The sequence below is a fragment of the Balaenoptera acutorostrata genome, chromosome 9 (assembly GCF_949987535.1).
Source record: "Balaenoptera acutorostrata chromosome 9, mBalAcu1.1, whole genome shotgun sequence".
NCBI classification, from domain to species: domain Eukaryota; kingdom Metazoa; phylum Chordata; class Mammalia; order Artiodactyla; family Balaenopteridae; genus Balaenoptera; species Balaenoptera acutorostrata.
Window position 1 is genome coordinate 105,057,592 of NC_080072.1, and position 18,584 is coordinate 105,076,175.

Consider the following 18,584-nt stretch of genomic DNA (forward strand, 5'->3'; position numbering starts at 1 on the left):
TCCAAAGAAATACCGAGTTCCCCTAAGGGAGTCTGCCTGCTTCGACAGAGCTCCTTGGAGCACGTATTTTCCCAGCCTCCCATAAAATACCTGTCCTGGATCTTTGTCCTTCAGGGCCTGGATCTCTGCAGTCAGAACAGAATGGATTAGCTCACTGGGCTCTGGGATGTGCATAGGGGATTTTCAGGGGAGGACAGGGGTCCAAAAAATGTCAGGCTGAGATGTACACCCACCCCAATCACAGGCTATAAGCAGCTTTACACAAACAGGGAGCAATCAGAGGATCCCCATCTTCACATGCTACTCTACATGAAAGCAGCATTCTCTTTTAATATAAAATCAAATCGACAAAATAAAACCTGTCAAAGCTACATCATTTAAAATATGTACAATTTCAAACATAATATTACCACTTTAAGGAAAATAAAACATACTTTTCAATATGATACAAAAACATGCATCTTAAAAGTCATTGCTTTAAAAGAGAGCAACACAGATGAAATTCAGTTATAAAGTTAACTTCTTGGCAGTACTGTAGCTGGAATGAGATTTGCATCACAATCAGCTTAGTAAGGATGTATTGGTCCTCGAGGACTCATTGAACAAAAACAAAACCCAGAAAGAGATGCTTTTTCTAAAGACCACTTCAGAAGGTTTAAAACATTGCCATTTCACTTACATCTTGTAGAGCACCCATCACCAGATGATCAGTGCATAACCAAAAGAAGGAAAAAAAGAAGCTAGTGAAATTATATAGTAGGAGTGGGGTGAGTTTTATGCTAAAACAAAGACTCACAGCGAATTCTAAGAGGAGAAGGAACACGAAGAGGCCTGACGGATTACAGGATCACTATTAGGCTGAGAGAAGGTCAAATTCCCGTGCGGGGCTGGTAGTGAGGGGGGTCATGGAGAGAAATGAGGGCCCCGGGAAGACCAGGCAATAAGCTCAGAGCTCTGCCCATGGAGGACAGAGGCAGCTTCTCTAGTTGTGGAGTTAGAGCATCCGAGGAATCCCATGGCGGGGCGGACCAGGGCTTACAGAACTGGACCAGTTCCATCAGGAGAGTGAACCACGATGCTTTCGGAAAGCAGTATGGAAAAACGGAAGGAGCTCAGATTACAGCTCCAGATAAGTTCAAATGCAGGCTCTGTGGCTCACCTGTGTGACCTGGGGACTTTACCACCTACTTTGTAGATGTGTCTTAACAGTAAGATTTGAGATAGCAGTCACAAGCACCAGCACAGTGCCTGGTACACAGCAGTTACTTCACAAATGTTAGAGCCATCGCCCACGCTGTACTTTCCTCTGACTTCCTGGCACGTGACATTAGGTAGGACTGTCTTGGGTGACTGCGCAGGGCTAAAAGTTCAGAACAACTCATGGCTAGAGAGCACTCATAACTCCTAAACATGAAGGCAATTATATATATATATATATATTTATATTTATATATCTCAATATATAAAGGCATTTTTTATAAATAAAATACAATAAAAGGGATAACACTTAAAACAGCGTTACTAATAATATAAATAAAGCAGTCCACAATGAGATTGCCCTAAAGGTAAAGTTGTTTTCTCTTCCTAGTGGACAAATCCCATATTCAAAGTCAATCTTTAAAAGCAGTTTATGACCTAAGGCTCATGCTAATACACCTCTGTTTCCTGAATCAAAATGACTGCCTACAAACATTTACTCCCCAGTTTTCTAAAACTCCCTTTGTGACTGTATTGCCGTAACCTGACTGGCAAACACAGGGTATGTCTTTATGTTCTGTGTGCTAGGACTTTGTCCTTTGCTAGCCACAGAAGCGAGGGTCACAGCTATCCCCCTCCAAAGCTAACTGCATCTAAGCAACATGAAGAATAAATCCAGTATACTGCAGGCATGGACGTCTGGAATGGAGAACTTGACTCTGCAGCATCCCTGATACCCGACTATGAAATTATATCCACTACATTCTACTCAAAGTAATCCTTGCATAGTGACCCAGCTCACAACGCACATTCCACTAACAGTTCTATTTATAAAGTATATAGACATATGTAAGGGGATACTGATGCACATTTATATAGAAAGTCGATTAGTACAGTATTCTAGTCTATTTCACTGCAATTGTTGGGAAACTGTAAAATTTTTCCACTTGTGCTGGAATTGCTTGACTCTTAGGTAGAATCTGTTTCTTCCCCAAAGGGATGCACAATCCAGAAAAGAGCAGTGATCTATGAAGCTTGACTCAAGCTATTAAATACACTTAGAGTGTTGTTTTGTTTTGTTTTAGATGTGGAGAAGAAAAGCCTTCCAACGGCAGCTGCAAATGTCCTTGTCACTCAGAGGCAGCAGTAATTGTGATGTATGAGCTCTGTTAATCAAAGCTTTAGGTGCCTGTTACAACGATGACATTCAGAAAAAACGTCTGGAAACTTCAAACCTCCAGATTCTTTTCCGACACTCCCATCTTCCAGGTATTGCCCAAGCTGGAAATCAGAAAATATCGATTTTCAGGGGCTGTGGTACCATGACACATCCTATACTAATGGGAGAGCTTCCGCCGAGACAGTCCCCCTGGAACCTTCCCTTTTTTCTTAAAATGCAGATCTTTCTCTTCCAGTCACCACTAGAAAGTCTTATTTTGCTCTTACTCTTAGAAACAGTCAAAAAGAGCCCCATGGTGACCATGTTATAAACAAATGCAATTTTAAATTTTAGTAGGCATTCTTTTTCTCTCTGGCCTTGGCTCCCTTTCTGCCTTCTGCAATAACCCAACCAGACTTAACCACCACCATGTCCATGACACTCTTTGTGATTAGTGCCTAGAAAGCTGGACATAACTTGTGCCCATGTGCAGACAGTCTACAGGTCAACTATCACTTCTGTGGAAGGCACTCATCAAATTCACAAGACATCTGTTGTTACAAACATCAGGCTAAAACTGTGGTTGACTACAAATGTTCTCAGAAAGTCTGATGACATGATAGTGAAAGACAGCTTTCCATCTGAAAAGTTCCAACGGCCTGTGCAATTCTCTCTTAGCTGAGTCAGCCAATAGGTGGGATCCTTGTAGGAGGGGCTCTTACTGTCGCTGAGGCTCTTGGACAACGTGGAATGATCCCACTGTTCTCATATGATTGAAAACTATGCCAAACCAGGTTGTTTACTACTGAGGGGGAGGAAGAAATAGGGAGGGAAACTTTTAAGGCATAAATAATATAAAAGGGCACACATTTTAAGATACATTCATATGACATTACTACTACAAAAAATAAATAACGATTTTTCTCTGAATTGAATTAATGTCCTTCACACAGTCCATCCCCAGGCCTGTTTTGTGCAGTTACTGGCTTGAAGTGGAAACATGACGAGGCACTGCCACATCCTCAGGTTTCCTGGGATTGCTGAAGGACCCCTGAAGGGCTGTCTACAGGAATGCCAGGAGGAGACCATGGTGTCTTTTCAGTGCAGTCCTTTGAAACAGGTGGCAAAATAAGAGGATTCCAACTTAAAATTTTGTTCTCTGTTTCTGAAGGCACACAGCTGTCTCCTGAAAAACAAAGGTTTGGAAGCATTATGAAATGATAAAGGCTGATTTTTATCAAAGCAGTCTACAAACATTACCTTGAGCAATAAAGAAAGAATCATGAGCAAAATCAGAGCCCAGTTACGTTTAGTTTGAATTTGAGGGAGACAGTAGGTTTAAAAGGTTTAAAATAAAGTTGAGCTCTCACGAACAGTTATACAATTCATCTCAGGGTTAAAGGAAACCCCTTAAAAGCCCCAAAATTACCATCTTAAAGAAAGGCTGCAACCCCAGAATCAATTCAAATGAAAAAGCTCAGGATCACAAAATGCATCCTTCTAGCAAGTCTACTTTCAGGTACAAACTGAATCAAAGCCTAATTGGATTTATTTTCCAAAATGTTCTCAGGATGAACAACCTGGGATGAATGGTGTGCATAACAAAATTTCAAAGAACTCTTTATCGAGTCAACTTTTTTTTAAGTATCCAATACCCACCCCCCCACCCAATATCTAAGAAATACGTGAGTTGATCACAGAGAGAACATTCTGAAAGCATCACCTTTCCTGATACAGTTCTTAGTTAACTGAAGACTATCTAGAAACTTAAGATTTATAATGTCTCGCTGTACCTCTGTTGAACTCTGCTGCAACTTCCACACAATCAGAGTTGGTCTCATTTCTTTTGTCTTGACAGCAAATGTGCTGAGCAGGTCTTCGTGCCTTGTCATCTTTGATGCCCTCCTCAGGTGACTGACCACAGTCGGGGACTGTGGAAGCCAGACATACAGGCATCTTCATGTGAATGAGGGGCTTCATTTCCAAACCATCCTGAGGATAAGGTGCTACCACTGGGACCACAGGAAGGGGGCTGCTGCCCAAAGTGCTGCTGGTTTTGGTGAAACACCTACAAAGGGTAAACCAACAGAAATAGAATTGTATCTAGAGGGATCAATAATTAAAAGTCACTCATTTTGAAATATCATTTGGTATTTTGTATTCACAGATTCTTAAGAAAGATTGATGCTTAGAAATAACTAAATGATTCACTATGATGTGAAATATCAAAAATTAGAGTTAAAGTGAAATACAACAGGAGAATGTATCAAAAAGCAAACCAATTAAGAATGGAACTGTATATGATGACCTATCCCATGTTTCCTTTGCCTTAGTCCGCTGTCAGAAGTTGTCTTCATAATTAAATAGCTCCAGAATATAGCACACAGACGGAAAAGGCCATCCGTGCTGGAAGGAATGAAAGAAAAAAAGAGGAAGAGGACAGAAAGCTAAGAAACTTATGGCCACATGAGAGAAATGACCTTATGAAAGCCAACAAAAACACACTGTTTTGAAATCAGATATGTTCCCTCTCACTCTTGGAAAAAAACACTACAAGAACTAGACACTCAAAATCCAGGGGCTTCCCTGGTGGCGCAGTGGTTGAGAATCTGCCTGCTAATGCAGGGGACACGGGTTCGAGCCCTGGCTTGGGAAGATCCCACATGCCGCGGAGCGGCTGGGCCCGTGAGCCACAACTGCTGAGCCTGCGCGTCTGGAGCCTGTGCTCCGCAACGAGAGAGGCCGCGACGGTGAGAGGCCCGCGCATCGCGATGAAGAGTGGCCCCCGCTTGCCACAACTGGAGAAAGCCCTCGCACAGAAACGAAGACCCAACACAGCCAAAATCAATCAATCAATCAATCAATCAAAACATACGCATCTGATTCAAGATCCTCATTAAAAAAAAAAAAAAAAAAAAAATCCAGGTTTTATTTTTCCATTTTTTTCTTTGCAGAATTAATTGCTAGAATTTATTAGTACTGAGCATTGACTTCATTTCTGCCCTACTTTTATTTCTTGCCTTCATCCAAGATATGTGTTTTCTCTAATTTTTTTCCTTCCTGTTCTTCAGATTGGATAATTTCTATTGATCTTCCAGTTCATTGACTCTTGCTTCCATTTTCTCCAATCTGATTTTAAGCCCAATCAGTAAATTTTCCATTCCAGTTATTTATACTTTTCAGCTTTGGAATTTCCATTTGATCTTTTTAATTGTTTCTATTTCTCAGATGAAATTCCCCATGTGAATTCATTGTGTGTGTATCTTCAAGTCCTTGAGCATATTTGTAACAGCTGCTTTAAAGTCATTGTCTACTCGTTGTGATGCCTGGATCATCTCAGAGTCTGTTTCTATTGACTATGTTTTTCCCTTGAGTAAGTATCACATTTTCCTATTTCTTTACATGTATAGTAATTTTTTTTTACTGGATTTTTCCCTCTGATTTTCTGGTTGTTCTGTTGGCCTCAAACTCCATCCTTCAACACCTTCAGTTTGTGTTCTTGACCCAAGACTGGAGAATGCCCTCAGGCAAAAACCCATAAACAAATGTCACCCATTGTCTTTCAAGGTTAGATTTATTCAGTTTCTGCCTGTTTCTGGTTACTCTATAATACTTTCAGATTGTCCAATTTCATCATTATTTCCTGTGGATGATCAAGCTAGTCCATCATTAACAGAAACTGGAATCTAAGAAGTATTTACATATAAAATAAAAATATTTTTTATTTATAAAATTAGGAGTGAGAAAAGTCTGGAGAAGACATTTCATTTGGCTTTGATCTGGGTTTGTTAGGTAGGAAACACACAGGACTGACCAGTAGTATAATGGAGCTAGGCATGTTAGGAAATAAAGATAAGAATTCTTTGGACTTCCATCCTTTTAGCATGGGATGGTATGTTTCTGGAGCATAAGAAAATCAGTAAAAGGAAGTCCATGCAACTGTTACCAGCATTTCTGTTGGTTCAAGTTATTAGAAATACCAAATCCTAAGCATGAAGACTCGGAACCTGAAAGAGAATGAGACATCTGTCAGGAAACCAAATCCTTAATTTAAATAAGTCCAACTTTAATTTCAAATAGAGAAATATATTCACTATACACTTAGTAGAATTCAGATGCCAGTCACCTGGCATGAAAGCAAAGTATGTCTGTCAGGTATTCATCTGCACAGAATAATTTGACTACAGCGTTATCTGATATGACTGTAATTTTAACTTTTAATAATACAGGAAAGATATATACCTGATTGAAAGAAAATCTGTGTTCCCATGCAAGTGTTAAGGCAGTCAAACGTGGAGGGAGCACTGGTGTGGAAGAAAGTTTGTTGGAGTCAGAATCAAAGCCCTGCGCTGGACAGATCACGACTCCAGGAGAGCGTGGCATTCCTTATTGGTCTGCTATACATTTTATTCAACTCTGAACTTAAAATTTCTTTCCGGGGCGCTGACGAGGGTGAACACGAATCTCTTGACGTACATTTTAAAATGTCCATGTTATCAGTCTCTTTTTTCATTAGTCTCTTCCACTGTCTCAATATCCAGGGAACCTGAAAATCCCCCTGAATGTATTCAATTCATGAGAATCCACAGACTCTTAACAGGGTAACTCACCCAAAATGTGGGGCAAGTCCAGGGGAAAAATCTTCTTGTTTTTATTGTTTTTTGTTTTTTTCTTTTTTGGCCGTGCCACATGGCTTACAGGATCTTAGTTCCCCGACCAGGGATTGAAGCCGGGGCCACGGCAGTGAAAGCGCTGAGTCCTAACCACTGGAACGCCAGGGAACTCCTGGAAAAATCTTTTTGCATTCAAACTACTACTAATGAGAATTTAATAGATATGATATATCTACAAATAACGTTACTTAGAAGAACCCTTTATTCTAAAACCATTTGCTGATACTTTCTAAATGTCAGACACTGTGGTAGACACTGAAAGTATAAAGATAAATACAACAGGTTCCAGCTCTCAGTCTAGCAGAGGAGAAAAAGTAAACAAATGGTTACAATATAATGTAGTAAGTGTAATATAAGAAGGTATAAAAGACAGTGGGAGCACTCAACTTTGAGATGGGTTATAGATGTATAGCTGATGAGAACAGGGTACTTCCCACATTCCAGCTAGAGACCAGTGTGTATTCTTCCATGCTATTTCAGACTCAAGTGTCTTATAATTAAGGAAATTACATTAGATGGTAATTGTGGATTTAGAGAGTAAGAAGGATTCTGATTTCAAAAAACCATAAATATCTCTGGTCAGGGGAATCTATATGGCTACCATGATTCGCTGGAAATCATTCTTAAAAATTAAGTTCCTGGCTTCTGGCTATGGCTGATTAGTTTATATCAGAACAACTCTCCTGCCAAGAGCAACTTGGCAACTAAAAAAGGTGGAGAAATTTTAGTTTAAATCTGTCAAAATCATCAGAGAGCTACTCCAGCACTTAAGTGGCTGAGATTCCAGAAAGAAGGTAAATGTGAGCTTCAGCGCCACTTTTCCTCATGAGGCATCTTCCCAGTTCAGTGCAGGATGAAACACTAAGACGTCAAGCAGGAAGTGGCTACGGAGCTGAGCAGAACTTCTGGCAGTTTCCTGGGGCTGGGAAGACAGAAATTGGAGTTCAGAGCCTACCAAAGAGAAAAGGCCCAGTAAACACTCGAGGCTTTTCACTGGGACTCTTGAAGGGTTACACTGTAAAAATAACAGTGAAGCAGGAATAGACAAGGTTTTTAAAAAGACTGAAACTCAGCATTAAATCAGCTCAATCACTAATTAGGTTAAAATGATCTGCCCCTTGCCTAACTGCCTGCCAAAAGCAAAACTAAATCCTTTCTGGGTCAAGAAAACATCTTCCAGAGCCTCTATGAGTTTTTATATGCAATGTCCAGAATTCAATAAAAAAATTACCTGGCATTTCTGGAGACAGAAACAAGAGAAAACTAAGTGATGTAGATATTGAGTTAGGAGACAAAGATTTTAAAAGAACTGGATGAACATATTCAAGAAAACAGGTGACAAGATGGAGAATTTTAACAGCGACTTAGAATCTAATAATAATTATTATTTGGAATTTCTAAACTAAAAAGTAGAATACCTAAACGAAGAACTCAATTCATGGAGTTAAGACCAAATTGAACACAGATGACTAGAGGTTTACCGAACATGAAGCGTGTCTCTGCACGGTCCTCAGACTGAAGCACAGACACAAAAGGATGGAAAGTATAGAAAGAAGCTTAAGAGGCACACGAGGCATAGAAAAAAGCTCAAAAATATATGCAGGCACAGCTCGTTTTATCATGCTTCACTTTATTACACTTCGCAGATAACGCGTTTTATACACACTGAAGGTTTGTGGCAACCCTGCGTCAAGCAAGTTGATCAGCGCCATTTTCCCAACAGCGTTTGCTCCCTTCTGTCTCTGTGATACATTTTGGTTAACTCTCGAAATATTTCAAACCTTTTCATTATTATTATATTTGTTATGGTGATCTGTGATCAGTGACCTTTGACTGTAGTTGCTTTGAGGTGCCACAAACACTGTTGTCTTATTTTAAGAAATTGCCACAGTCATTCCAGCCTTCAGCAACCAGCACCCTGATCAGTCAACAGCCATCAACATCGGGGCGAGACCCTCCACCAGTGAAACGATTAAGACTCACTGAAGGCTCAGATGATGGTGAGCATTTTTTTAAGCAATAAAGTATTTTTAAATTAAGGTATGTACATTTTTTTGGACATAATCAAAAAATTCATGTGACTCACTTTATTGCAATATTCAATTTATTGCAGTGGTCTGGAACCAAACCCTCGATATCTCCAAGGTATGCCTGTAAAGTTGGAATCTCTCTGAAGGACAGAAAAGAGAGAATGGGATAAAAGCTATATCTGGAGAGATAAAGGCTAAGAATTTTCTAAAACTGATGAAAGTTCAAGCCACAGATTTAAGAAGTTCTATGAACCCCAAGCAGAATAAATACAAAGAAAATTATACTTTCAAATGTGAATAATTAAACTGCTGGAAGCAAAAATACAAAGTGAAAATCATAAAAGCAGCCAGAAGAAAAAGACATTATCACCTTGAAAGGGAACAACAGCTGTATAGATGATTCTTCAGTAGAAACAATAGAAGCAACAAAATAATGGAATGACATTGTTAAAGCACAAAAAGAAAGTAACTGCCAACCTAGAATTTAATGAACAGTAATAAATACCCTTTGAAAAGGAAGATGAATTGAAGACATTTCCAGACAAAAAATCTGGGAGAATATGTAACCCTCAGACCTGTACTACAAGAAATACTATAGGGAATTCTTCAAGTTGAGGGAAAATGAGTACCAGCAGACAACAGGAAGAAATACAGAAAAATCTACAAACAATAAACGAGGGAGAGGGTGTGGAGAAAAGGGAACCCTCCTACACTGTTGGTGGGAATGTAAATTGGTGCAGCCACTGTGGAGAACAGTATGGAGGTTCCTTAAAAAACTAAAAATAGAGCTACCATATGATCCAGCAATCCTACTCCTGGCCATATACGTGGAGAAAACCATAATTCAAAAAGACACATGCACCTCAGTGTCTATTGCAGCACTACGTACAATTGTCAGGACATGGAAGCAACCTAAATGTCCATCGACAGATGAATGGATACAGAAGATGTGGTACATGTATACAATGGAATATTACTCAGCCATTAAAAAAAAGAACGAAATAATGCCATTTGTAGTGACATAGATGGACCTAGAGATCATCATATTGAGTGAAGTAAGTCAGACAGAGAAAGACAAATATCATATGACATTGCTTATATATGGAATCTAAAAAAATGGTACAAATGAACTTATTTACAAAACAGAAATAGAGTCACAGATGTAGAAGACAAACTTACGGTTATCAAGGGGGGAAGGGGGGTTGGGATAAATTGGGAGATTGGGACTGAAATATATACACTACACTATATAAAATATATAACTAATAAGAACCTACTGTATAGCACGGGGAACTCTACTCAATACTCTGTTATGACCTATATGGGAAAAGAATCTAAAAAAGAGTGGTTATATGTACATGTATAACTGATTCACTTTGCTGTACACCTGAAACTAATACAACATTGTAAATCAACTATACTCCAATAAAAACTGGTTAAAAAAATAAAGAAGGGATGAATAGCAACAAAGGTAATGTTGGGAATTGTGACTAAATATCAACTGCAAAAAACAGTAACTGTATTGTCTTAAAGGATTTTAAATATTTATAGAATTAAACCACATGACAAAAATAACAAAACACTGGGGAAGGAACTGGAGTTAAAATGTTCTAAAGTATTTTATTGTCTAGGAAGTAATAAAAGTACTAATGCATGTTAGACTCTAATTAAGATCATAATGTCCAGCACCAAGCACACAGTAAATGGCATATCGTATGACCTCAAAAATGGTGACTAAACAAATAATAAACATTAGAACATCAGACTTTTTTAATAACCTTTTCTGTAAGCAAGTAAATTTATTATCAAGGAGCAACAATTAAACTAATTGGTCAAGATACCTTATAACAGACCATACCTAAAACTAAGATAATACATGTAGATTAAAGTCAGAATGAACCACGGGACTTCCCTGGAGGTCCAGTGGTTAAGACTTCATGCTTCCACTGCAGGGGACACAGGTTCGATCCCTGGTCAGGAAACCAAGATCCCGCATGCCGCTCGGCACGGCCAAAAAAATAAAGTGAGAATGAACCACACACTTACCCCTTAAGATTTTTGTACCACAATAGTAGTTATCTCTGTCCTTGTTCAATACTAGCTCTGTTGTTCAGTTTTTCTTCTACCTCTTGGCTTCAAAGTTCTCTGACTTAAAATTCAGTCTTCTGGAGGACGGGCAATGCCTGTCCTAGGTGGCAGAGAAAGCTCTTAGTGAGACAATGGAGCACAGTCAGGCACTTAATGAAATCCCCAATCATGATGTAAAACAAACTAAGTGAGCTTCTGGCTTGATGATGTTCCATTTCTCTGCAGGAATCTGGAAGTAATACAAAGGTGCTAGAAACCTGAAAGACAAAAGAGGATCAGGTCAGAAAGAGAAGTTTTCATTTAAAGAAGTAAAGTTAAGGTGTAGGAAAAAAATATACTTGCCAGAATTTGAAACACCAGGGCAGTTCCCTAAACACAAGATATTATAAGTTAATAATTGGCTTATATAGATCTAATATGAATTTAATTTCATAATGCTGACTTAAAATAATGAAGACTCACCAGATAATAAGATGCCTTAAGTTCTTCTGTTGTTTTGTTCCTTTTAGTTTCTTTTCTGTCCTGCTCATTTCTTTAATTTAAAGCAAAGGACGAGATTTTTAAAGGAAATCTAAGGGCAGTCTAACAGTTTGAGTGTAGAGCACTTTCGTGAAAAAGAAGGTGAACTACATGGATGGGACAGGACCGAGGGATGGTCAGGACAGAAGAGCCAGGGCCAACTACAATGGATGGTAATTAGAGAGCTGATACTGTCACCTGGTTTTATGTGCTGGGAGTTAACAAGCAGAATACACATATGTTTTAAAAGAAATTACAGACATTTAGCAAGAGAAAAGTGCAATTTCCTATTACATATTCTTTAGCAGCTATTTTTCAGGTAAGTGATATAGAAAATCACAGCAGTGCATACTTTTATTCCGAACTGTGACTCTCAATTAACAGGGTGGTGTTGGTAGTAACGTCGTCATTTGAGTTAGACTGTTAACGTGATTATAACCCAAATTTCAACATGATAAACCAAACTGATTTAAAATTTTCTAGTACACCGAACCCTAACTCATAATCACCAGTAATTAACCACGTAGATAACCAAATATAAAAAATTCAGTCACCTTACTTTTAGTTCATTTCTGGATGTCTACATGTGTTGACATAAAAATGGCCTCAACTTGGGGGCTACATGCTAAGATATAAGCACAGAGGACATAGTCGATAAAAAAGGAATATAATACCTGTTCTGAATATAATTAGGCATATAACATGTGAAACAATTCTTTTACTGATAACGCTTTAATTAAAATTTCTTTTTTTAAAAAAACCTGTGGCTTTATTTATTTATTTATTTTTGCCTTGCTGCATGGCATGCGGGATCTTAATTCCCTGACCAGGGATCGAACCCATGCCCCCTGCACTGGAAGCAGAGTCTTAACCACTGGACTGCCAGGGAAGTCCCTAAAGTTTCTAAAGCAATCAGATAATCACAAAAATAATACCTGTATATACGTAAATGTAAGAGACCCAAATCTATAACAAGTGAGAGAGAGAAAAGGGCAAATGTCTGTGTCTGCAAATGTATCACATTCATTAAGATGTTCTTATAATGCACATCTTACAGTTTACACGATACAAAGAGCTTGTAATTTTACTATCTTAGGCTTCTCAAACAATCTTTCAACTGCAGTTATTATTGGCTTAAAGTGGGGTGAAAGTTTTCACTGAGTTGTCTCTGGCTCAATGAAACGACTTTTCCTAATTTTAAAACATTGAGTAAATAGAACTCTGTGCATCTTGCCACATACAAAAATCTGTGCTGTTTTGCAAGAATTCAGGCAGTCTGGGACCTGTTAGTTTATTACTAAGATATCTTTTAGTAAACAGGAGAGGCCTGTCTGACCAAGCTATAAGATAGGAGAATGACTATTATAGTAGCATAAAAATAAAATATTCTTTCACCAACAGTCTGAATAGCACAGACTAGGAAATAAGAAATTGGAATAGTAGCATAGGATTGTTCTTGAAATAATACATTGCTTTAGTATTTGACTAAACATATTTTGGACATTCCAGTAAAACTACATAGCACCTCCAAAATATTTTGCAGAGAAGTATCCCATTTCTGATTACACAGCTGAATATTTGTTAAGCATGATTATGTGCAGAATAACTCTGATTAGATAATTATATACATTTTGCCTTAAGTTTCCTCTTTTGATTATCCCTGGAGGGCAGGGACTAACTACCCATGAACCTCTTGGATGTGTGATACTTATTTTCGTGAATGTGTTTCATGAACATCTTCTGAAACAGCTTCATCTTGGTGGTGGTTTGTTTTAATATTCAGCTCACCCCTGCTGTTTCCTCTTGCCCCTGTGTCTGTCATTTTGCTGACTTAGCCCTTATTTTGGGGAAGTCATCAGTAACTGTGCAACAAAAGCCTGATGACATTCCTCCAGGGCCCATAAAGATTCTCCATTCTCACCGTACACTCTTTGTTGGATGCTGCAGTGACCCAAGCCTTGCAGTGGGAATTTCCTTTGGGGAATTAGTTTCTTGATGACTGTCACCCAACAACATGTTGGGTGACTATAAATGACTGAGTGCATTACTGAACATGGCAAGTTCACACACACACACACACACACACACACAATCCTACAAATAAAAGACCAAAAGTACTAGTCTAACCACGTGACTCCCTGACAACAGGATTGGGTCTCCACATCAAAAGTAGGAGATATGTAAATCAAAAGGAAGGTACTGATCAAGTAAAGAAATTAGACATAGCTCTTTCAGTATTTTTCTTAGGGAATCAGGCTGATTACCATAGATGGAAGAGAATCCAAAGCTTAGGCTTTGTGGTGTTTCCTTCCTTTGGTTTTATGGCTAGTTCTGAAGTAGCTGAGTGGACAGGGATAGATGGTTTAGTCGTAACAAATTAACCTGCTGCAGGGAAGAGTCTAGGTGCCCTGGATAAGCAGTTGTTTTCATACTTAACAAACCAACTGGGTAGACCAAACTCTAGGTCTGAAAGAACTACTACTATAATGAAATGTTTTCATATTCATCTCTAGACACTATTTTTACCTAAGTATATCTGACAGCAGTGGAAGGTTTCAAGTTGGTGAAAGAGCACCCCCAAACCCAACAATACACAGACTTTTAAGGTGATCATTATGTAAAAACTCGGAGGTCATTTATAATATCTATGTGTTATAAAGCACTATTCCGAATAGCCTTTATTTCTCCTCTTGACCATCAGCCAGGTAGAGATAGTACTTTTTTTCCCAGATGGATTATATACATTTTTCCAAGCTGATTTTTACTTGGCTACTTCCTGCCCATTTCCAATCTCTCTAGGACCCTTAAAGTTAATTTTTTATTCCCTCCTGATGGGACCTCTCAGTTTGTTCATCTGTGAATTTCATCAGTGTCCTCTCTACTCTCTTACAAATTATCAAGACTGATGGTAAACAGACCAGATTTAATGTCAATCCCTTCCCATTAAACTAGCCAAGCAACTGACAAACCCCATTTGATTACATATCCAGAACTGCACTACTGCTTTTTGAATTGAGGAGAGGAGGTGGGTAGAAAGCTATTGATTTATTTGATTAAAATCTGTTTAACTCTTGCAGTGCCCAAAAGACTCTCAGTTGAGTCTTTTGTGTAGGGGGCTGGCTCCCTGAAAAGCCTCATTAAATATGCTTCTTTCCAGCTGTTCATAGGGAGCTATTACATGCTACTCTCAAACCTGAAAAGCTCACATGGACTGAGCCCAGTGAGGCAGGCAGTCTTCTACAAATGCCACAAGAGCCCTAGAAGCAAATAAAACTCCACAGATTGCTGGAGTGCACACACCCCTCTTATCTGTTGTCAAATCTGCATGTCAATGTGCCAGTTTAGACAAGAAAAGCAAACTTTTCTATGACTAAAATAGAAGGATGATAAAAGGGACCTAAGGTTGGCAATGAAAAAAAAAAAATCTGCATGTCAATGTGCCAGTTTAGACAAGAAAAGCAAACTTTTCTATGACTAAAACAGAAGGATGATAAAAGGGGCCTCAGGTTGGCAATGACTTGCTTCTTAAAAGACCACTCTAAGAAATACTTTCAAGTTTAAACCTAAGAAGGCAGAAAAAAACAAACTGGGGTGGCAGGACACAGTGCAGGCAAGATTCCACGTGGAAAGGCCTTCGTCAGTTCTCAGGCACCTGTGGACTAAGACAGCTGCCCTGGGTCAAGGTGAGTTTGATGAGGCACTCCCGGGGTCTAAGGGGATGAGTCCCAGGTGTGTGAGGGGTAGACAGGTATAAGCTCTTTCCTGCAGTGTTTCCTCGTTCAGTGACGGCATCCAATTACCTGGACACCATCCTTGACACCTCCCCCTCTGCTGCCTCCTCACACAATTACTCATGTCTTTTTTAAAAACTGCACCTCCTAAATCTCTCCAACCCACATACTTCTCTCTGTATCTACTGTAGCTATCTTACTGCACTATTTCTCGTCTGGACTACTGCCACAGCCATCCAACTGGTACCCTGTATCCCTTCCTGTGCCATCCAATGGATTCTCCAAACTCTATCCTCCGGAGTGCTCTATCACAATGTTCTTTTACTTAAAATCTTTCACTGACTCGCCACGCCATGGCTCCGTACCATCTGATTTCACTCATCCTCTACCTCTGACCCTTTCGCTTACTAGGTTCCTGCCACATTAGCCTTCTTTAAGTTCTGTGAGGATTCCGGCATTCTACTTTAAAGATTTTGCATAAATGGTACCTTGCCTTTGCCTGGAAAGCTTTAAACCTATCCCCATTCTCTTTTACCTAGTTTTACAAATTCTTCAGAGCTAAATGTCACTTGCTTAGGGAAGTCTTTCCTTTCTACTACATTCTTTACTTTGTCTTTAAAGCATCCAGTTTTAATTATATATTCATTTTTATGATTATTATGTCATTTTTTAAAAAGATATGTCTCCCCATCAAACTCTAAGCTCAGTGAAGGCAGGGACAATGCCTGTTTTGCTCACAACTGTAGCCTCAGGACCTATCTTGGTGCTTGGCCCATTCAACAAATGTCCATTGAATGAATAAATGAATGAATGAATCCTCTTTCCCTTTCACTCTCCTGATTTTCACACCCCTTTCCTCATCTCTTTGAAGATATATCAAGGCAATAGGCAAAAAATAATAAAAGAGAGGATTATAAAAAAGATGTCTAATCACTTTAAATACTTAAGAAATAGGGACTTCCCTGGTCGTGTAGTGGTTAAGACTTCGCCTTCCAATGCCGAGGGTGTGGGTTCAATCCCTGGTCGGGGAGCTAAGATCCCACATGCCTCAGGGCCAAAAAAAAACAAAACATAAAACAGAAGCAATATTGTAACAAATTCAATAAAGACTTAAAAATGGTCCACATCAAAAAGCTTAAAAAAAAAAAAACAACTTAAGAAATAAAGCAAACAAATACGTTAAATAAATATATAAAAATAATCAAACTGCCAAGGTTATTGTCTCCATTGGTGATCCCACCTATTCTTAAATTCTATCACTTTGATACAAATGACTCTGAAATATAGAGATCATTGTCCCAATCTAACCCCTGAACCCAAGACCAGCATTTTCCTGTGTCTCCTTGACTTAGATACCCAACTGGCAGTTGAAACTCTAAAAGTCCCAAACCAAATTCATCACCTTTCCTCCATATATCATTTTATTAAGTTTCTTATTTCTATGGCTATCACCATGGCAACTACCAGGTCATTCGTGTTTGAAACTTTCTATTCATTTGAACCTCCCATTTTTTCCCAGATCCCGATCAGTCAATGGCCAAGTCCTAAAGATTCCAGTTCTAGAATCTCACTTTCCTCTGCCTTTCTACCCCCATTCCTTGCGTGAAGCTAAGGCCTTCATTACGCAAGTAGTCACACTGGTCTCCTCCCTCCAATCCTACCAGCGTACTGACTACTACCATTAACCAGCTTATTATACACATCTTGCAGAGATGGCTCCCTTTCTTAAAAATCTTCAAAAGAATCATTGTGCCACGAAGCCCGGTGTTTCTCATCACTTAACCCATATCCCCCTTTTTGATTAATGTAAAAATCTCACATCCCTCCTGTATTGTATATTACAGAAACAATAGGGATTTTTTTCTATTCCTTAAATAGAAAACTACAAGATTCAATGTGCTTCTTCAAACTCTACTCACTATACTTCAAGCTCTGGCTGTGAATCACTATTATTATTATGCTGGCTCTCTGGAGGGAGGGCTTGGGCCAGTACCTAGGACATGGTGGGCACTCAATAAATGTTGATTAAATAAACTACTAAACCCTCACAGTAAGGGTCATCCATGATATAAACTCAGACTGGTTTTCCAGTTTTATATCCTGCTACCCGCTATTTGCATTTCTCCAGCTAAATTATGTCAGTGTTTCTCAAAGCACGGTCCCAGGACCGGCAGCATCAGTAGCCCCGGAACTCATCAGAAAGGCAAATTCTCGGTCCCCACCCGAGACCTACTGAATCACAAACTCTAGAAGTAGAGCCTCGTAATTTGTGTTTTTACAAATGCTCCAGGTTAGTTCTAGTGTGTGCTGAAGTTTGATAACCACTGAACTGGACTATTTACCCTCCTGTAAGCATTATCCTTCCTCCTTCCATGACTCGTGCTTCCTTCTGCCTGGAAACACCTCAGAACCTATTCCAGTGGCTAGTGCTCAGTAAATGTTTTTTTTGACTGAAGAGCGAAAAACTCTGAAATATCCCCAGGATAGCCCTCATATGTCTTAACTGAAATTATACCTCTTTTTGTGTACACACTCTTTTCGGTTGGCATTAGGAAACGCAAATTTAGTCTTAGCGATAATGTCGACATTCTAAAAGTGTAACTTGACGAAAATTGTGCATATTTGGGGAGTACATGATATATCACCTGCCTCTAAGTATTAGAAGCTTATTACAAATTTTGCCATCTTGGGGATCTTGAGAGGGGATACCGGTTTTCAGTTACAACATTAAAGGAGTTAGACGCTTTAGATTTAATGATTCCAATTTGGCAGAGTTGAAGATAGGTACTTATTGATGTTCATCTGTGTCAAAACCACATAAGCGCTCCTGGAAGCCAGATGAGCCACTTGGCTAACCTCGGAGGCGAGGCAGGCAAGCGAAGGTTTGCCCTAAACAGGTAGACTCTGAGGTAGGAAGAAGATTTAGGCCAGGGAGAAACAGAAGCTGGCTTTCTCAGGCTGCAGAGAATTCACCTAGGCTCCCAGACAAAACCCCCAAACATGAAATGCAAGAGGCCATTAACTTGAAAACCAATAGAAATATAATTGTCCACTGTCTTAAAGGAAAAAACCATGTATAATAAAACCCCCAAATGCCACATACACACACGTTCACACATACAAAAATGGCCATGAATGCAAGATGGTAGAAGTCATTCAAATTCTTTTAAGGAAAAGGGATGTATTT

At 39.1% G+C, this 18,584-nt stretch overlaps 1 protein-coding gene across 8 annotated transcripts in view; it reads right to left on the reverse strand.

Moving 5' to 3' along the window:
• Positions 1–284: 284 nt before the first annotated feature.
• CDON (cell adhesion associated, oncogene regulated) overlaps positions 285–18,584 on the reverse strand; it is a 102,570-nt gene continuing 84,270 nt past the window's right edge. For 4 of the 8 annotated variants that reach the window (XM_057552666.1, XM_057552665.1, XM_007183392.2 and 1 more), the window contains 2 exons: positions 4,150–4,424; positions 285–3,542 (listed from right to left, as the gene is read on the reverse strand). In XM_057552666.1, coding sequence (XP_057408649.1) covers positions 3,379–3,542; positions 4,150–4,424 — 439 coding nt within the window. In that variant the 3' untranslated portion in view covers positions 285–3,378. The other 4 variants (XR_009009236.1, XR_009009234.1, XR_009009235.1 and 1 more) reach the window with 4 other exon arrangements.